This window comes from Microtus oregoni, unplaced genomic scaffold, assembly GCF_018167655.1.
Source record: "Microtus oregoni isolate MIOR12 unplaced genomic scaffold, Mior012 000121F_ref0000216, whole genome shotgun sequence".
Lineage (NCBI taxonomy): Eukaryota > Metazoa > Chordata > Mammalia > Rodentia > Cricetidae > Microtus > Microtus oregoni.
Genome location: NW_024544753.1, coordinates 2,121,311 through 2,143,687, shown reverse-complemented (window position 1 = coordinate 2,143,687; position 22,377 = coordinate 2,121,311). Strand labels below are relative to the sequence as shown.

The 22,377-nt window shown below is 36.0% G+C and overlaps 1 protein-coding gene across 2 annotated transcripts in view; it reads left to right on the top strand.

Moving 5' to 3' along the window:
- Nucleotides 1-19,070, top strand: part of LOC121444376 (ras-related GTP-binding protein B-like) — a 32,990-nt gene extending 13,920 nt beyond the window's left edge. For both annotated transcript variants that reach the window (XM_041646191.1, XM_041646190.1), the window contains exons 7-11: nt 4,867-4,962; nt 7,246-7,368; nt 9,734-9,825; nt 17,155-17,270; nt 18,452-19,070. In XM_041646191.1, the coding sequence (XP_041502125.1) occupies nt 4,867-4,962; nt 7,246-7,368; nt 9,734-9,825; nt 17,155-17,270; nt 18,452-18,549 (525 nt within the window). In that variant the 3' untranslated portion in view covers nt 18,550-19,070. The remainder of the gene's footprint in view (nt 1-4,866; nt 4,963-7,245; nt 7,369-9,733; nt 9,826-17,154; nt 17,271-18,451) is intronic.
- Nucleotides 19,071-22,377: the final 3,307 nt, after the last annotated feature.

Here is a 22,377-nt window from a genome sequence, read left to right as displayed (position 1 = left end):
TCTCTTACAGTTTTTAATTAGTCATATAAATACTTTCCAATATATATTAATGGTCTTTTAATATATATAGTTAGTATATTTTAAGTTAAAATACCTATATTTCTAAATAAATATTCTGAGAAAGTCATTAATTTCATTGGATATCAATTTTCAATTAATATTGTATTATTAAACAATATATGTTATAGTTAATATAAAATTAATATTAAATATTAATTATTTTAAACAGAAAAGTTTCAAATAAAAATGACTGTATGTGCTTCTCAAAATAATAATTTCAGCTAAGATAAATATTTCTTTTTCTCTTTTTTTTTCTTGGTTTTTCGAAACAGGTTTTCTCCATGTACCTCTGATGCCTATCCTGGAACTTGCTCTGTAGACCAGGTTGGCCTCAAACTCACAGAGATCCTCCTGCCTCTGCCTCCCAAGACCTGGTTTTAAAGGCGTGTGGCGGCGCACGCCTTTAATCCTAGCACTCGGGAGGCAGAGGCAGGCGGATCGCTGTGAGTTCGAGACCAGCCTGGTCTACAAGAGCTAGTTCCAGGACAGGCTCCAAAACCACAGAGAAACCCTGTCTCGAAAAAACCAAAAAAAAAAAAAAAGGCGTGTGGCACCACTGCCTGGCCCTAAGATGAATATTTCTATGCATGTCTATGTATGTTTGAGTTTTCCAGAGAAACAGACCCAATCAGATGTGTTTGTTCATAGAAAAACAAAGGTGCAAACAAATGGGAGGGTATTTCATTTATGGAACTAGCTCAGCTGATGCTGGAAGCCTCCTAGAAGGAATCTGGAACCTGGAGAGCAGAGAAGATAAGCTGGAGACCCGAGAATGAAAGTATTATACATAGAGGAGGAAGTAAAATATCCTTATTTTCAGATGATAAATTTCTGTACATAAAGACCCTAAAATCTCCATTAGAAAACTCCCAAGCTATAAGCACATTCAGCAAAGTAGTGGGATACAAAATTAAAACAAATAAGTAGCCTTCTTATACATAAAAGGAAAAGTTGATTCTTATACCAGTAGAAGACTTGGTATTTTAATCATATCTAGTCCAGTAGTTGTAACTTGCAGTCAGAAACTTCTTAAGCATATGATACCCCACCTTCCAAGAGCCATGTCTTCTACAAAAACTGAATAAACAGACTGAATAGAATTGCATCAGCATCTTTTCTTAAGTTGATCCACCCTCCTCTTTCATTCAAGAATTTCTGGATTTATAAAGTGGCACAGATCTGGATACCAGTCGAGAAACTATGGTATTTTATGATTTGTGCTAAATTTTTGGTGATTTGACCTAAATTATTTCATTTATGTAGATCAAATAAGAATGTAGTAGATATCGCTTCTAGATCATTTATAGGAGCACCATGATCAGCTAGCAAAGCTATAGGTTTCTGTGAGTTTGACCCTTCTCTTCAATAAAATAAGGGTACTCTCCTTGTTTTTTGGGGAGGGGGGAGTTCAAGACAGGGTTTTTATGTGTAACAGCCCTAACTGTTCTGGAACTTACTTTGTAGACCAGGCTGTCCTCTAACTCACAGAGATCTGCCTGTCTGTACCTCTCGAGTGCAAGGATTAAAGGTGTGTGCCATCACTGCCCGGCTCTCCTTGTATTTGATGATGAAATATATCCACATTGTTCTCATTACTATAGCACCCACTTTCCCTTTGTATTTAGGTTTCCCAGTTAAATGGTAGCAATTACCACTGTAAATTTTGGCCTACAGAGAAACGTGATCAAAGAGCAGGGAATGGGAAGCTGGGGTTTCTACAAATTTGTTTCTCATCAACATTGTGTTCTGGAACTTCCCACTGTTGATGAATAGGTTATAAATGACAAACCTTGAGGACTGTGAACTCCCTATGTCATTAGATGCCTTCCTGGGTGGTAGAACAGTGCAGATCTGACATTTTAGCTTCAGTTAGTATAGGTTGTGTTTTGATTCATTTCTCAGGCAGTTACAAGAACACTTTCTTTACCCATGACCTACAAATCCTCTGCTTATTGGACCTGTATCAGTAAATTTGGCCTGAGTGAATGTTATGTCCCTTCCACTATATTCTACACCTTTAATATCTGTTCTCATAGTTATCTTTGTTTTTTATCTGTATTTATTAGAAATATCATGTGCTTCTTTTAGAGGCTAGACTAATCTTCATGGTTCATGCTTTGTATCCCACCTTCAGGATACTTCTGACATTTGAATGTGTATAGACATAGAAGCAAAGGGGTTTGCTAGGAATGAATCAGAACTCTCTTGTAGTTACTTCTGAGGAGTCCATTTCAGTTTCTTCAGGAAAAGTTGGATTATTCTTAGATAGGAATGTAGTGGCTGTCCAATCTTCAGTCCACAGGCCCATCATAGTATCCAGCAGACTTTTCCATGAAGCAGGAAATTTCAAAGACAGCAGTCACTTTCTTCTGTGTCCTGCAGAATGTTGTCTCTTACAAGTTCTTGATTAGTATGATTCAGTATCTGAATTTCTTATCACCCACAGACTCCCTTGAGTATTCTCATTTCTCCTTGAAATGACATCTTTAATTCTAACCTGATTAGAGAATTAATCTCAGTTACATCAAAATCAATTCAGAAAACTCATTTTTAAGATTCTGCTCTAACTCTTAGAATCTTTCTGACTCCTGAAGTAGATTCCCTGAGCCTTTGGTGTCAGGGGCAGGATTACAGACATCCCATATAGTGCTGAGTGTGCCAAAGTCTCTCAGTCTGGGTACCATGTCCAGTGTGGTTCTCTGTTAATTACCTTCTACTTTAAGAAGAAGCTTCTCTGAGAAGGGTTGAGTGATGCACTGATCTATGGGTATAACAATGTGTTTTGATTTCCAGGATTTATTTTATTTTATTTTGAGAGAGAGAACACAAGAGAACATGAAATTGAGTGTATAGGAAAGAGGGGAGGATCTGGGAAAAGAGTTTGGAGGAAAGATTTGATCAGACTATATTATATGAAAAAAAATTTGAATAATTAAAAAAGGTTTTACTCTAGAACCCACTCTTAGTATTAAAATCTTGTATTAAAGGTTCACCAGAGCAGCAGAATAACAGAATGTGAAATAGGGGAGAGAGGGTAGAAGTTGAGATTGATTTATTGAAAGGAAGTAGTTCAACTGAATGAAGTTTGGAGAGTAGGCCAACATAAAACTTCAGTGTTGTACTTGAAGTAAAAAGGCAGTGTAGACATGTCTAGAGAAGGGTGTTTCACAGGACTGCCTCATAGTCTGGCTCTTACAATATTTCTGCCCCCTTTTCTGCAATGTAGAGTAGATGGATGCAGGAGTTGTGATGTAGAACTATCCATTGGGGCTGGACCCCACAAGATTTGTTGGGCTCAGCATTGTATCTAGTTGTTTTCTGTGATGTTCTTCATTTGCTATTAAAAGAGGCTTCTTTGATGAGTGGTGGTGGCTACACTTATCTGTGGGTATAAGAAGTAAGATTTAGAATATAATAGGGAATTAACATTTCTAGAAAAGTAGTAGATTCTCTTCTAAGATCCATTGCTTCACTAGTCCCTAGAAGTTGACTAGACTTCTAGTACCAGGCATGATTTCCCACTTGTTAGACATTAAGTCATATTAGACAGCGTTTGACTACCTAGTACAAAGTGGTTAGCCCTGAAATAAAATACACACAGACAGCAAAAATGAACTCAGGACAGGCAGTGGTGATGCACACCTTTAATTCCAGCACTTGTGAGGCAGAGGCAGGCAGATCTCAATGAGTTTGAGGCCAGCCTGGTTGACAGTACATGTTTCAGGATAGTCAGGACTGTAATACTAGAGAAACCTTATCTCAGAAAACAAAACAAAATGGTCGTATTTATATATCCATGCCTGTGTGTGTATGTGACAATAAATACCAAAGAAAAGACAATCAATTTAAGAAGTAAGGGGGACAAGAAAGGAGTGAAAAGGAGGAGACTTGGGAGCATCTGGAATAAGGAAAGGGAAGAGGAAAGGCAATGTAATTAGATTTTAAATTAAAATGTAATTTAAGGGCTGGAGAGATGGCTCAGCGGTTAAGAGCACTGACTCTTCTTCCAGAAGACCTGAGTTCAGTTTCCAGCACCTATATGGCAGCTCATAAATGTCTATAACTCCAGAATCCAACACCTTCCGAGAGATATATATGCAGGCAAAATACCCATGTACCTAAAATAAAAATTAATAATTATAATGTAATTTAAAAATGAAAGTATGTGTATACACCCATACTAGCAATTCACCCACATAAGGAAACATCTTGAGTATACATGTTTTATATAACTATTTTCTCTGTATATGTGTGGATGTATACATAGAAACAAATCCTAGCTGGCTAGAGCATAGTTGTTTGTATGGGTTATATATTTGTTGTAAATTAAGTATACTACACATATAAATATATGTATTTGCATATATGTATGTAATTAGAGAATATTTCTATAATGGAGAACTAAAACATTTTAATTTACAAAATTTTAATATAAGTGTTGCCATATTAAAATGACCTAGATTTGGCAGACTTGAGGGTGTGTTTATGTGTATGTGTGTGTATATATATGTGTGTGTGTGTATGTAAGTGTGTAAAACACATATGCTATATGTACATATAATGATAAATTTCTTTTTCTAACAGTGCTCTCAATAAATATTTAGCAAAACTAGGATAAGTCTGAAGAAATCTAGTAGCCATTAGCACATTTGTACTCTTGTTTGAGAAATAATAAAACTGAGGGTTCCTATGAAGACAGAGTAAGGGTCCTTGTCAAAATATGGTAAAATAATTACATGCCAGATTTTGTAGTGAAGGAGGAGAGCTGTTACATGCTGATCCATTTACTGGATTTTTTTAATTCAGATTTTTAAAGAAAGAGAAGAAGACTTAAGGCGTTTATCTCGTCCATTAGAATGTTCTTGTTTCCGAACATCTATCTGGGATGAAACTCTGTATAAGGTGTGTATGATTCCTCCATTTCCTACTTTTGGAGCATGAATAAAAGTTAGAAGGATATTAACAAAACTAAAATATTTAAAACTTTCACAGCCATCTAGATTTGTTGTACTAAAAAGAAAATAATCTTTAACAAATTGTTCAAAGAACATCAGAGTTAACATCAAAAAGAATTGTATTTTAATCTTAGGTTGGGTTGACATTGTTACCAAGTTTGCCAGTTTGAATATGATTAATCAGCTACTGTTCTTTGTCATAGCAAAAATGTTGCTTAATATCCTTTATCCAAGCCGGGCGGTGGTGGCGCACGCCTTTAATCCCAGCACTCGGGAGGCAGAGGCAGGCAGATCTCTGTGAGTTCGAGACCAGCCTGGTCTACAAGAGCTAGTTCCAGGACAGGCTCCAAAACCACAGAGAAACCCTGTCTCGAAAAACCAAAAAAAAAAAAAATCCTCCATCCATTTTGACCTGCTGTGGTCTCAGAGATTATTTTGGTATCTAATATGCAGGTATTTCTACATGCTTATGGTATAAACTAATCTGCCTAAATTCAGATAGCAATGGAAGAAAACCATTTAGTGGAGAATGGGAGAAGTGAATTTTAGAATGAGATATGATATATGTAAAGTATATTATAACTTGAGCTTTCAGGCCAAATTGGACACTAGCATTCATCCTTCCTTGGTAGCATTGCTGGAATGAGTATCATACTGTTTGCAAGTCTAGAGGGTATCACAGTAGTTCTGTGGATGAAGTTGAAGTTACCTTAGTGGTACATAGTCTCCTGCTTCTTCCAATTGTCTTGCATACACGTGGTTTAAAGATTGATTATTTCTATATCCTCATGTGGTCAGACCTTTCCTTCAGACTGCTTCTGGTCTACATTGACAAGTGTGACGCTGGGTGGCAAAGGATCCTTCTCTGTCACTGGTAGCTAGAGCTTCAGTTTCAACTCGTCTGACAAGTTTCTATAACCAGATACACAGAAACCAGACTTGCCAAGGAGAAAAGCCACTGGACTTTTAAAAATAGCATTTGATTTTTTTAACTAATTCATTCTTCCCCAGTCTGATGTTGACCCAGGCTCACTCTAATTACAACATTTTGAGATACCTGTCTAGGAAGTACTGTTCCAGATTAACATGGGCCGAATTTCTCTCAAAGCCTTATTCCCATAGAACAGGTAACCGTCAATAAGGATGGACATGACGCACTGATAAGAACCAGCTGCGGTGTGAAGGATGGCTATACATAACACGACCAAAGACAATTGGCTAATCACAACACTGCTGTGAGTGACAATGTCTCTGCTGTGGTTAGCTTTGGTGCCTTCTCCAAGGTAAATTCAGCAGTGACATTAACACCAACCTGGGAACTTGGAACACTATGCCTAAGTAGTAAAACTAATTGGAACAGAGACATGGCACTACTACTATCTCTTACATCAATGTTGCATAGAACTGACTTAAATTTTTATATTGTTTTATTCAACAAGCATTCATTGTCTATCTATTGGATGCTGTCACATTCACAAATGGCTAAGATAGGTTCCTGACGTCTTAGGAGGAGACAGAAGAACAAAGTACATCTAACCAGAAAAATAGTAAGAGTAATGGAAGTGTTCTAACAGAAGTATGAATGCAAGCACCTGAAGAGGATTCTCAGAGGGTGAAACTAATCTCGTATGCATGCATTGGTCATACTCCCGGATTAACTCAGTTTCAGGCAGTCACACGATAGACTTTTGAAAATTCAATTGAATCAGTAATTTTTACAGATGTGACCAAACATTTGAAAATTATAATCCCAGTTGTTTCTTGCATCATGACATGTTATATCTTTGAAGGGAGGGGCTACTTGTCTTTGTGGCTCTGATACCAAATTGGCTCTTGAATGTATGCAGAATATAGCATTATTTCTTCTTTTAAAGCTGTATATAATGTTGGACTTCAATATTTGTTGGATGTCTGGGGTAGAATGGTTTTAGCACAATAGATCATACTTTGCAACTTTTTTCCTAAGGCTGCATGATGGTACTAATTTACCTGTTAACTCATGGAAAGACATTTTTCAAGTGTTTGAACTCTAAAAATTCAACTCAAGGATACAAATCAAGTATTAGGTTAATTTGTTTGTTTGATTTTTGTTATATTTAACATCTGTATTTGTTTTGGACTCAATTACCAATGTATTTTGCTGTCTGTGTCTTGTAGGGTACTTACTCATTTCAAAGGCCTAGAACTCTCTATCTGTTAGTAATAGTTGATTGTGCTTCTGTCCTGTTAGGCTTGGTCCAGTATTGTTTATCAGCTGATTCCTAATGTTCAGCAACTGGAAATGAACCTGCGAAATTTTGCTGAAATTATTGAGGCTGATGAAGTACTTCTGTTTGAGAGAGCTACCTTTCTGGTAAGGACTTTCTGCTCTACAGATGTATTTCAAGCAGTCTTCTTGCATTCAGAGAACAGGATTTTACTACTTTTAGGAAGAAACACCCCCTTTTATATAAGCATATATGGTCTTATAAAGCTTTATTGTCTGCAAGTGGTGTGGAAAAAGTCCTTTGGTAAGTAACCTTTTAATAATTAGTAAAATTTAGATTTTTGTAGCTATGCCTTATTAGAGATTTAGATTAGTTCTACTAATAACTATTTAACTATGATAAAGGAATCTTATTACCTACTGAGCTTTATTAAGAAATACAGTGCATTTTTCTTTTAAGAAAATTCTTTCCCCACCCATTTATCAAAAAGATTGATACAATACGAAAACTTCTAACATGTAAAAGACTCAGTGACTTAAGAGTTTGGATTGAGAAGTGGAGCAGGTAAGAGGAATATTAATAGTACCACTTTTCTTATAAATTGAATTTAGCAATGATATCAGGGTATGCTGTACAGGCATCAGTCAGTGATACAAAAATCTATATTTTATATATATATATATATATATATATATTTTTTTTTTTAAAAATTTATTTCTATTTGGGGGGGGCTGCCACTTATGTGTTGGGTGTCCATGAAGTCTGGAAGAAGATACTCAGATTTTTTTTCTTGGAACAGGTTTTCACTGTAGCTTTGGAGCCTGTCCTGGAACTAGCCCTTGTTGACCAGACTGGCCTCGAACTCACAGAGATCCCACCTGCCACTGCCTCCCAGTGCTGGGATTAAAGGTGTGTGCCACCACCACCCGGCTGGTGTTCAGATTTCTTGGAGCTAGAGTTACAGGTAGTTATGAGCTGCCTGGCATGGATGTGGGGAACCAAACTTTTGTCCTTTGGAACACCAAGAAGCATTCCTAATCACTGAGCCATCTTTTCAGCACAGTGAATACATTTGGAAAATAGTAGTGGTCACTGGGCAGTAGTGGCACTCACCTTTAGTCCCAGTTCTAAGGAAGCAGAGGTGGTAGATGTTTGAGTTCAAGGGCAGCTTAGTCTACAGAGTGAGTTCCAGGATAGCCAAGACTATGAAGAAACCATGTCTCAAAAAAACCAAGGAAAGTAATTGTAAAAGCTAATTTGACAGACACATCTCCTGAATAATTGGTAATAGACTCATTTAATGTACCTCTCAAAGCAGCTCCCAGTGAATAATTTAGTTTTTGATCTTTACCAGTGCTAGGTGAGTTTAGACAAAATGATTTAGTCATTTTGTGTTTGTTTCTTCTTCTGTAAAACCAGCATATACTGCTTATATCATAGATTTCTTGTGCGCTTTAAAATGGGACAGTGTAATGGTAAGCAGCCAGCACAAACCCTGACATTTAATTGGGAGCAAAAGAGAATATATGCATGTACTTCTTCTATCTTTGGTTTAAGAATTATATTTCAAATATTTAACATCATGTCAGAATTTTCATGTCAATGTTCTTTTGGCAAATGAGGTGGATTTTCCTCTGCTAGAAATTTGCAACGTATTTTCAGCTCTTAGGGTACTCGTGGTTTATTAAAATTGAAAAGTATTTTTACCTGGTGTATTTGTTCTGAGTACATTAATTTATGTCAGTACTTGGATATCAGTACTTGGGTTCATCTAGTAAAGGTTTTTAATGTGATTCCAACAGCCGCTTGCTAAAGACTTCTTCACAATTATGTTAGAGACAGCTAAGAGCAGCTAGATAATTTTATTTTCTCTTTATTTATACCATTTTAAGTCAAAGACCATCTTGTGAAATGTTAATAAGCTAAAATTTAGTGATTAAGGTAATTGAGAAAAGCACCAAATGCTCCTTGACTAGGATAAGGTATGCTCTGATAAACTCTTAACTTGAAAACCTACCCAACACTATATCTTAGCAATGCAAATGCTCCAAAAATGATCCCTTCTTTATTCTTAAAATCTTGGAATTCATCTTCATAGATCGGGACTATGGCTCACTAGTGCTGTTCAATATTATAAAAGAGTATTGTACAATATGTGTACAAAAACAGTATATGTACAGTATATTCAAATTCAAAATATGATTTCTATGGAATGTGTATTGCTTACCCACCATGATCAGTCAAAAGTCATATCATCATGAGACAAAAATCATTTCTGGAGAATACACAAGTTATCTAATAAACATAACAAAATGATCCTGTTTATGTTATCTAAATGAATATGGAAATTGTTGACAAGGATGTGGGACAGAGAGGGCAAGAAACATGATGCCAGGTAACAGCTCACTTCTTAAAACCAAGATGACTAAAGTACTAATAGATGTCTATTTTAATTAGTAACAGAGGTGTGGGTATTTGCATGGATTCAAATCACAATCTCTCTCTTCACAGGTCATTTCTCATTATCAGTGTAAAGAACAGCATGATGCCCACAGAATTGAGAAAATCAGCAACATTATTAAACAGTTCAAGCTGAGCTGTAGGTGAGAGACTTTAAATGTTAGCTGTTAATTTCTGGGTAATATTTATCATTTTTGAAATTTAAAGAATTTAAATTGACTGTACATTTATGTTTACAATAGTTTGCTTAGTCAGATAAATGTTGAGTTCTAAGAGAACCTACAACTGACTAGAGAGCAGTCCATTGTCTTTTCAATATAAGCATAATAGTCATATTTTGAACATGGAAAGTTCAAAAAGTGCAAGTATAGTATGTTATTCATGGGAATTTCAGAGAGGAAGTTACTAAATTCAGGAATTTTAAAGAAAAATAACCCATGGGGCTGGAGAGATGGCTCAGAGGTTAAGAGCATTGCCTGCTCTTCCAAAGGTCCTGAGTTCAATTCCCAGCAACCACATGGTGGCTCACAACCATCTGTAATGGGGTCTTCTGGCCTGCAGGCATACACACCGACAGAATATTGTATACATAATAAATAAATAAATAAACATTTAAAAAAAAAGAAAAAAAAGAAAAATAACCCAAATCCATGTATTATGTGACCCAAACTTGTACAGAACCGTATAAAAATACTTGTCAGTGATGATGGCACACACCTTTAAGCCCCAGTACTCAGGAGTCAGACATAAATGGACCTCTGTGAGCTTGAGGCCAGTCTGGTCTACGGAATAAGTTCCAGATGGCTAGGGCTACACAGTGAAACCCTATCTTGAAAAACAACACAAAACAAAAACTCAAGTATCCTTTTGAGATATTTGATACCATTTAATAAATAAAAGTAGAGAATATCCAGCAAGGTTTATAAAAGGAGGGGGGAACTTATGAAGAAGAAAAGCCTGGGCTTTTAAAAAAGAAAGAAACACTGTTGGTAAGAAGGAAATAGGGTGAGACCAACATAAAGTAGAACAGCTGAAAAGTGTTGATATAGGAGAAGTGAGAGGTATTGAAAAGAAATAAGTTGAGTTGAGATTGAAATAATTATCTTCAGTAGAAACAGTGAACAACTATACCAGAATATAGCACACTATGTCCACTGGGATAAGGGCACTGATAATACCAGGAAGAAGCTGTCCAATCCTGAGCATGGGTGTCAAAGGAACAGTTATCTGGAGATAGACAAGCCGTGGAGACACAACTAGGCACTGGATACACCATGAGCATTGAGACTACCAGGGATAGCAGGGTAGAAATGCAACAAAGGAATATGGAGCAAGAGTCCCAGAGTGACTAACATGGAGTAACATAGTAATAATGTAATAACACAAAGGAATTGTGCTGGACCTAGCATGTTGTTATAGATGGACACAAGTATATTCTTGGGCAATATGTATGGGTCATTAGCAAATACATAGTAGGGATCTGGGTTCGAAGATGGATCCTATGACAGAAGTAAATACAAGTATAGATCCTCATGGAAACTGGTCAGGAATAATCCATTATCAGTCAGTAGCTGCCAGATGGATTATTTACGATGGCAAAACTCCTAAGAAAGCAAGTACAATACAGAAACACCTTGCAACAGGGAAGCCATGCCCATAAAATGCATTTAAATTTCAGGCACTAACAGCTGTCTCTTTACCTACAGAAACAGCTAAAGGAGCCCACCAAAGTGGAGAGGAACTATATTCATCCCAAAGGAAGAAATACTAACATTATAATAATTGTTGTCTCATTTTAGTTATTTTATATTATATTTAGTGTTATATTTTGTTAATTTACATGCTTGTATTTTAATTATTTAATAGTTTTGTTTTCATTTGTATCTTGTAAGAATAAGCTTTTATGACAGTCTTTACTTTTTCTGTACCTGTTCTCTATTGTTTCTCATACCTGTAGCCCTGTACTTTCCCTTTATTATATTTTATTCTTTCTTTTCCCTTTTTCATACCTTTTCCTCTTTTTACTTTTTAGTTATTAAATACCTTAGCTATAAGCAACTAAGGTACATTTCCCCACAGTACCTTAGTCCCTCTGTCTTGAACCTTAAGGCCAGAAGTGAAGTATATACCAAGTAAAGGCAGCTCACCATGATGACTCACATAAAATAACCAAACCAGTAAGAAAAGAAAGAAATAGGAAAACTAGAAACTACACCCAACAGATACAAACACAACAAAGCATCACTAGAGAGAGAATGAACCACTGTGACACTGTGTTCATGTGTACAGATGCACACAGTTTCTCCGTACTGGAAACCAAAGATATTGAAATACCAGAAATTTAGAAAAGGACTTCAGAGTACTGCTTTAAAAAATAACAGTACTCAAATAGAGGATTCAAGAATCAGGATTACTTAAGTAAGGAAATCTATTTAGGGCCTAGATATGAAAGTTGTCAAAATGGATGGAAAGATCAGCAGTGTGGAGGAGAAATTTTAAAAAAAGAATGTAGAAAATATTTACTAAGGAAATTGAGATTCTGAAAAAGAACAAAATTAAACTTCAGAAAAAATTCTATCAAAATACAGTGTGAAGGATTACTAACACATAAAACCAAGCAGAAAAAAGGAATACAAAACTTTGAGGATAAATTGCATTCAGGTAGGTAGAGAGACAGACAGATGCACAAAATTAGCATGACCAGCTAGTCTGTGGTAGCACACATCTTTTTAATCCCAGTACTTGGGAGTTTGAGGCCAGCCTGGTCTATAGAACAAGTTCCAGAACTGCTAGGACTACAGAGAAACCCTGTCTCAAAATACCAAAAGAAAAAATTTAGCATGACTAAACCTTGTAAAAATTATGAGGTCATGTTCAAGAGCCCAAAGCTAAGAATCTGCGAGAAGAGCTAAGATAAAATGTTAGGGCATCCAGCTAAAGAAATGGCTCAGTAGTTAAGAACACTTGTTGCTTTTGCAGAGGACCTGAGTTCAGTTCCCACTATATTCAATGAAATTATAACAGAAAATTTCCAAAATCTAGGGAAAGAAATGGACAGCCAGACACAAGAGGCATTTACAACCCCAAGTATCCTTGACCAAAGAAGAGCCTTAGCATGATAAATCACCCAAAATACAAAACAAAGAAACAACATTAAAAGCTGCAAGGAGAAAATGTCAAACCTCCAACAAGGGCAAACATCAGAATAACATAAAATTGCATATAACTGAGCTTTAAAGATGGAAAAACATCACATGATATATTTCAAGCCCTGAAACCAAACAGCTGACAACTAAAATTGCTATGTCCAGGAAACCTACCTTTTTTTTTAAATATTTTTTATTTATTTATTTATTTATTATGTATACAATATTCTTCCTGCATGTGTGCCTGAAAGCCAGAAGAGGGCACCAGACCTCATTACAGATGGTTGTGAGCCACCATGTGGTTGCTGGGAATTGAACTCAGGACCTTTGGAAGAGCAGGCAATGCTCTTAACCGCTGAGCCATCTCTCCAGCCCGAAACCTACCTTTTTAAATTAATAAAATAAGAACATTTCACAATAAGTAAAAACTGTGGTAGTTAATGACTACCATATGAGCACTTTAAAAAATATAAGAAAGTACTACAGTACAGTAGAAAGACAGTTCCCATCATAAAATTACAGGAAAAACTAAATTTCATAGGAAAAAATGCAGAAAGGATAGCTGGGAACGAACCCATAACATTTAAAACAATAAAATAGCCCTGTAGGAAATAGTAAATCTTAAATGCAAGTGTCTTCAGTTCCTCATTTAACTGCTTCATACAATAAACTCACTTCACTGGCAAAGAAATCTATACACATGTAGCAAAGAATGGAAGTCAACTCCTCAAGCAAGTGGAAGCAGAAAATAAACTACCACAGCTATTCTGATACTTGATAAAGTATGCTTCAAATGGAAATTAGAAATTGGGAAGCTACATAGTAATATAAGGAGCAACTTATTAAGAATTTATAACAGTTATAAATGTATATGTACCAAGTGTTAACAGAATTTAATTTGCTAAAACAAATACACAACAGCATGAAAACACAGATGGGTCCTGATACTTTTGATTTTAATATGCTGCTTTAGGTAGGTCATCCAAAGTGAAAACTAACAAATGTCAGAGCTCTACCCTACCACAGATTAAATAGATTTTATAGATGTCTGCAGAATAGTCCATCTTACGTCCATGGAATACACATTTGTTTCTGCAGTCCATGAAACTTTCTCTGAATTTGATCACATAAGCTACCAAATAAGCCTTAACCAAAGAGTTCAAATAATTATTTTTATTTTGTCAGATTATAATGGGACTAAAACTAGAAAGGCAAATAACAGAAACATAAAGGAACTGTAGAAAATAACATGCCTAAATATACAATGATAGACTAAATCAAAGAGGAAGTTTAAAAATTCTTAGAATCAAGTGAAAAGGATTGTGTAATTTACCATAATCTGTGGTATACAGCTAAAGCAGTTCTAAGAGAAAAGTTTATAAGCCATGAGTGCTTACATTAAAATCAGAGATATCTCAAATAACAATGGTGTACGTTAAGGTCTTAGAAAAAGGCGAACAAGCTGGGCGGTTGTGGCACAGCTTTAATCCCAGCACTCTGGAGGCAGAGACAGGCAGAACTCTGTGAGTTCAAGGACAGCCTGGTCTACAAGAGCTAGTTCTAGGCCAGGCGCCAAAGCTACAGAGAGGGAGGGAGGGAGGAGAGAATAACCAAACCTTAAATTTAAATAAATTAAATTTATTAAAGTAGGAGACAAGAAATAATACAAATCAGGGCAGAAGTTAGGAAAATCGAGACTAAAAGGTAAATACATAGAATCAGGCAACAAGATGCCTCCTTATAAGGCTAAACATGAGAGATAAGCCTATAGCTAAACTAAACAGAAGAGAAATAACTAATAGAATCAGAGCTGTGAATGGTGATGTTGCAGCAAATTCTAGTTAAATCTAGGAAATTATTAGGGAACACATTGAATACTTATATTAAAAAATCCCCTGAAAAACCTGGAAGACATGGATAGATTCCTAAATATCTATAACCTACCTAAATTCAGTACAAAAGGTATAAATACCTCAGAACCATATCATGTAGCTAGACTGAAGTACTAATTAAACATGTCTCTCCACAAAGAGGCCTAGAATCAAGTGGATTACTGAGTTTTACCAAACGTTTAAGAAACAGGTAAATCTAATACCTAATAATCTGTCCCATGAGACAGAAAGGGAAGGAATACTACCAAATTAATTCTATGAAGGAGTTATGTTGTTACCATAACCCAGTAAGGGCACACCAGAAATAACCCAGATCAATTTTCCTGATGAACATAGATGCAAAAACTCAACAGAGTACTTGAAAACTAAATTATGGAACAAAGACTATATACCATGGCCAACTTGCTTTCGTCCCACAGATTCAAAGTTGGTTCAATGTATGGTACTCAATAAGTATAATATAATACATAAATGAACATACAGATAGAACGCATATTACTAGATGCAGGACAGGCTTTTGACAAGGTTTAGCAATTTCTCATGATAAAGGCCTGATAAAACTAGAAATAAAAATAATGTATCTCCCCAGATGGTGGCAGCACACGCCTTTAATCCCACTACTTGAGAGGTAGAGGCAGGCCAATCTCTATGAGTTTCTACAGACAGGATTGTTACACAGAGTGAGTTTCTGGACAGAAAGAATTGTTACACAGAGAAACCCTGTCTTTAAAAAAATGTAACTCTACATAATAAGGGTTATGTGTCAAACCTGTAGCTAATCAACATATTCAACAAATTAACAGGATACTAAATCAGTATTAAAATAGTAGTCATTATATAGACTGAACAGGTTGTATTTTTATATTTAGGAATACACACACGAGAAAAGGAGATGTGTGGATAAATAGAATAGATGATACAGAAATAAACACTACTACCACAGGCCCCTAATTTTGGCAGAAATGTCAGAAGTTGCTTCTGGGGAAAACCATCTAGATATTCACATGTAGAAGGATAAGAGTGGACCTATATCTCCTGCCCTGCAGAATAAAAGTGATCAAAGTTGTTATTGACCTGAAACTCTAAAACAACTAGGTAAAAATAAGTGCAAAACAGTTCAAGATATAGGCAAGGACTCTTCTCAAAGCAAATTTAGGTGCTCAAGAAGTAATCCCAAGATTTATCAAGTGGTGTTACATGAAATTGAAAAGTTTCTATATCGCAAAGGTAACAAACAGCACATTGAAAAAACTTTACAAAATCTGTCAGATTAGATTATGAATATCTAGAATCTATTAAGAACTCTAAATCTAAAAAAGTCTCCCAATCAGTAAATGGCAGATGAATTACATAGTTATCAGAAGAAATGTATATGGCCAATAATTGTTTGACTAATAATTATTACCTTAGTCATGAGGGTAAATGATAGTTAAAACATCTTCATTATCACATCTTAGCACAATCAGTCTGGCTTTCATCAAGAAACAAAGACAACACATTTAGAAGCACATCAGAAGGAGGAGTAAGTCCTTGTACACTGTACAAGGTATGAACTTGTGCAGGCACTATGGAACCATCATGTAAATTTACCAAAAAACTATAAGTAAAACTTCTGTATGACTCAGCTAAATACTTGGCATGTACTTAAAGGACTCCATATGTACAGAGATATTGAACATTCATGTTATTGGTGATCTATTAACAGTATCTTCAAAATAGATCCAGCTTTAGGTACCCATGAACAGATTCACGGATAAAGAAAATTTTGTGCGTATACAGTATGGAATATTATCCATCATAAGGAAAGGAAAATTGTGACATTTTCAGGAAAATAAATGGAACAGGTAATAATATGTTTAAGTGAAATAGGCTACTCAAAAATACCATGTTTTCTCTCATATGAGGAATCTACATTTAAATTTGTGTCTTCGTATTCAGGTCATAAAAATAAGAAATGGGATCATGAGAGAATAGGAAGATATCTTAAGTTGTATTAGAGAGAAGAGAGGGAAATATGATGCACATGACTTGAAAATACATAGGTGCACAACTTTGGGAATAAGGAAACTAGCAGTGGTGAGGGGAGAGGGTTTTAGGAGAATGGGGGGGCGGTAAATAAGAACAAAGAGAGAGAAAATGACATGATGCAACCCATTATTATTATTGTCTGCTAATTAGGAGAAGTATTAGAAAGTCTTTGGGAATACTTTGCAATATATGTCAAGTTTTAAGCTCATTTTCACTTTTTAGTCTTTATCAATCCATATCCTGGTTTTCAGTCTAGCCACTCTCTAAACATGTTGATTCATCAGTACAGTTTCCTTGGAAACTTCAAGACGATGAAATGAGATATAGTACTGTAAAACTTTCTAATATAATAAAGGGCAACTTATTTTAGTCTTTTCTTTAACCACCATTTTCCTTTCTCCTATAGCAAGCTGGCTGCCTCTTTCCAGAGTATGGAAGTGAGGAACTCTAACTTTGCTGCTTTCATTGACATATTCACATCCAACACTTACGTCATGGTCGTGATGTCTGATCCATCCATTCGTAAGTTTAAACTTGTCTGACATAGTTTAAACCTCTCATAATTTTTAAATAAAGGCTGAAGAGACAGTACTTTATTAAATATTTAATAATTATTTTATGATGAGGGTGATTGTATAAGAATATCTAAGTCACTTAATCTCACTATTCATTTAAAAATGGTAAGTGTGGTAAATTTTACATATACATATACAATGTATAATGTACATATTAAAGCTACAGTTAAAGAAATTAGTAGTGGTAGTAGTAGTTCTAAATAATTTTATTTAATAAGCTTACATTTTAGAACTGAAAATGATTTTTTCTCATGTATTATGTTTTGCTTAATGAGAATTTAAGAAAGCAGGCTTCTTAAGATTTTTATTGCTGTGAAAAGACACTTTGACTATGGCAACTCTTACAAAGAAAACATTCAATTGAAGTGGTGGGTTACGGTTTCAGAGGTTAAGTCCATTATCATGATGGGTAGCATAGCAACGCGCAGGCACACATGGAGCTGGCTAAACTTGACCAGAAGACAGCAGGAAGTTGACTAGGTGGTTTCCTGTGCATAGGAAACCTCAAAGCCTGCCTCCACAGTGACACATTTCCTCCAAAAAGGCCACACCTCCCAGGAGTGCCACTCCTTGTGAGCTTATGGGAGCCAGTTACATTCAGACTATCACAGCAAATTACTAATTGCGGAGTTTGAAAAAAAAAAAAGAACCCGGATCCCAGAACTTTTAAAATACTAGCCATGTAACCTCTAAGTTATTAAAGGTGAACTCCATGTTCCACGGCTGTATATTTCTGTTATGAGCATTAGGGGGTAGTATTTTTTATTTCCATGTCATGGAAGCCATGTTTGCTACAACCATTAGACTAAAGGTTCTCAGTGTTTCCAGAATATTCCCACATGTTTACATTATCTGTCTTCTGGTTTTATCTATTTTATGTTAATATTTAAAGGTAGCATCAGATATTTCTTGAGGTCTATTCTATTAGTCTCAAACCAAAAGATTGTGAAATTTTATGTTTAGGATATGTGAAAATCTGCTTTAGAAATATGAAATCTTCATAACTTAAGGCTTCCTGCTCCTGTAAGTTTCTCTGGCATACACTGAAGGATTTGGATCTTTTAATTTATTTGCTTTTTTGACTGCTCTTCTTAATCTATTGGGTGTCTCCCCACTCCCCACCCTCAGCTTCTGCAGCTACTCTGATCAACATCCGCAATGCCAGGAAACACTTTGAAAAGCTGGAAAGAGTGGATGGACCAAAACAGTGTCTTCTCATGCACTAAGCATTGCCGAATATTGTTTCCCACACTAAAATTGAAACACTGTTTCTTAATTTTATTGTTGTATTCATAAATGTAGACTCTAAAATATTGTGATGCTTAACACTTCTGTATTTCTTCTCTACTCCCCAGTCTTACCATTTAACTTTGAATGCTATTTATTCAAATAGCCAGTGAGGAGTTAGAAGATGGGGTGTCCATGAAGTTGGTGTAACATATATGTAGGTGATATATGTAAGTGTTCTGATAACATGATTCTAATGGTGTTTGTGTTCCGATAACCTGCTTTAAATAGTGTATGCCAAAGTCCTTCCAAGCATCCTCTTGTATTCATTATCAAATATATACATGTAAGTTTGAAGTATTACTGTTTTCTCAGCATGCATTAAAAATATTCCGTGACTCAGCCAGGCATGGTAGCTCATGCCTATAATCCCAGCATTTGGGAAGTAGAGACAAGAGGATTGCTGCAAGTTTGAGGCCAGTTTGTCTGCATAGGGAGGACTAGACCAGCCAGGGATATATATATATATATATATATATATATATATATATATATCAAGATCTTGTCTCAAAAAATCATATATATATATATATATGTGTGTGTGTGTGTGTGTGTATGTATATACACACATATATAAATATATGCATTCCTTAACTTGGATTGTAAATAAATGTTTGCTGTTAGGGATTTCAGTGTCTGTGTTTCTTTTTCTCATATCTCGAATTTTACACTAAGAGTTTAAAGTTTCATTTATTCTAGAGAAGAGAATTTGCTTATTGGAAAAAAGTTTAAAATAAAATTTAGAATGTAGCCAGAATTTTAGCACCAAGTACTAGAAAAGACTTTAAATGTCTGATATCTGTGATATATGAATTTTATAGTAAAACGAAAAACACAAAAAGCTACTGCACAGAATAATTATGTGAAATCAATATTTAAAAAATAACTTATCTATACCTTATGGATTGACAGCAGTTGGAAAATCTATGTTAGTAATCCTGACCTGATCTTGATAGAAAATTTCCAGTGCTGGTATAACTGGTAAAATCCCTGAGTGCCAGGACAATTTTGCAATATTTAAGTTTTCCCTTAACTGCTATTGTGAAGGATTATAGTCTCTGTTTCCCTAGAGCCCCTTTAAAGGAGGGATGTGTATCTGTTTTAGGTCTCCAAAAACAGTACTTTGCAAAACAGAGCTTTATGATTTCCTACTTAAATTCCTGACTTCTCTTTGAAGCAGGAATGCTTACTAACAAAATTGCAAGCCTTATTATTTTAGTCAGAAATTTAGTCCACAATTTATTATGGTTCAAATAATACCTTCAGAGCCTGAGACACAGGGGTCAACAAAACAAACCCCTTGAACCCATGGGCTCTTTATTTAAATAAAGGAATTGGACAGTAACCAATTATGTATGTTTTATTGGGAGACAAATGTACTATGAAGAAAATTACAACAGTGTTGGAGGAAGGCATTGAGGTAGGCAGTATAGTTACCCACTTCTAATTCCTTGAATTTGTTCATATATTACCTAGCAAGGAGAAATTAAGGTTACCTACATAATTAAAGCTACTGATCAGCTGCCTTTCAATGAAGTAAGATTTTCCTGCATGATCCATGTAGCACCACATATAAGGACACTTTAAATTTGGGTGAGGATGACAGGACAATCAGTACCAAAAGAGACTGTGAGAAAGACTAAAAATCACTGTTAAAATTGGAAGCAGGTGGCCACTAGGAATTTGACCATGCACCAGTGATATATGGACAGCACAAAACAGATTTGTTTTTTCCTAGAGGCAGGGTAAGAGGTGGGGGTGGGGGACAGACATGGGAAGACAGGGAGGTGAGCACCGTTGGGGTGTATAATGTGAGATTCCCAAATAATCAATAAAAAAATTTAAAAGGTGAAAGCAGGTCGCCACAAGCCTATTGTGGAGCCACTAGGAACTGACAGGGATGAAATGGCTTCTAGAACCCCAGCTGCCTTAAGAAGAAAATAGCCATGTTGACACCTGGAGTTTAGCCCTATGAAACAAATCGTTCTTTTGACCTCTAAAACTATAATAAATTTCTATTATGTCAAGCTACCAAATTCCTGATAACCCGTTAAAGCAATAAATGAAAATATATTGGGCCTTCTCAAGAGAAAAAGAGGTGGGATGTCTTGGGTATGTGTGTGGATGCTGGCGCTTGTGCGCATGAGTGCATAAATATAGGGGTTGGCTCATGTGATTATGGAAATCTGAGAAATCCCAGGGATCTGTAGTTGGCAAATGAGACACAGAATAGCCAACCAATCATGTCTCAGTCTGAGTTCACATGTATCAAGGATCTTGGTCTGGACTCTTTTTATCTCCCAGACCCTTATTATCTCCATCAAAAGAATTCAGGCAAAACACAAAGTGTAGTGTCAAAGTCAGACAAGACAAAGTTAGTTTAGAGTATACAGTCATGGGGCAAGGACAAACAATGGCCGGGGAGACTCAACCTTGATATGCAATTTAGGCAGATGAAACACTATATTTTAAGTATTTCTCTAGAATAAGTGGCTATTCCTGAGGGATTTTGTCCTGTCCAAGTGACTGATAGGCTTGTTTGGGTTATATATTAGTTGCTTGTTCATTGCTGTGATAAAATACTATGAACAAGGTAATTTATAGAAGGAAGCATTTTATTTCCTTGACTTTATGACTATCATGGTAGGACAGCATGGACAGCAAGCAACATGCATGTTGAATGGAGCAGCACCTGAGAGCTTCAAAGCACCTCCTCCTAATCTTTCCCAACAATCCCACCAACTGGGGACTAAGTGTTCAAGCATGAGCCTATAAGGGCCATTCTCATTCAAACCACCACAGCTTATGTCTTCCTAGACGGGGAATGACACATCCTTCTTTATCAGTAATCACATAAGGTTTAGGGGTCCTGGCACCAGGTTTAAAAAGTTATCTGTTTAACTTTTTATACAGTGAGGGATATGACTTGGATCCAATTTTCCTGACAACTATTAAAATCCTGATAATTTTTCTGGATATTTTATTTTCCAAGTTGTTGACTATGAAGAAGGGGTCCAACATAAAAGTCCATTGAGACTCAAATACCTAACCTTCTGTCTAATACAAAAGCTAGGGAAACAACAGGATTGGTTGCGTAAGATCTAGTCCAAATGCTGGCAAATGTAAATACTGGCCCAAGAAAGCCAGTGTTGTGTAAAACAGGAAGAGAAAGGATGGCTATCCCCACTTAGGTCAGTCAGGCCGGTCTCTTGCTGCCAGAAGGATCATCCCGTATTTTGTGTTCATCTTCATCAGATGAGGCTCACCCACATTAGAGAGCCAATCTGCTTTATTCAGTCTACCAATTCAACTGTTATTTTAATACAAAAACAGGGTCATGGACATGATATATTTGTACAACTTATGCCCATTCGAGTTGACAGAAACAAATAACAGGGATGCATTTCGTTAGGGAAAGCAGAATTAACCTCCTTAATGAAATGATATTTGAATAAAGACATTCCTTAGGGAAGCATTATCCAGGCAGAGGGAATAATTAAGTATAAGGTCTATGTTTTGGGAGGATTCTTGAAATACTAGTCGAGTAGCAGCAAGGTTAACATAACTAGATGGGAGGCGAGAGAAGTTAGATGAGACAGTATGGTGAGTTTATTTTAAAATTGGGGGCAAGCAAGATGGCCTAACAGGTAAAGGCGCTTCCCAAACAAGCCTGGCAACCTGAGTTCAGTCCCCAGAACCCAGGTAAAGGAAGAGGGAGCAAACTGGCTCCACAAAGTTGTTTTCTGATCTCCATGAGTGACCATCAC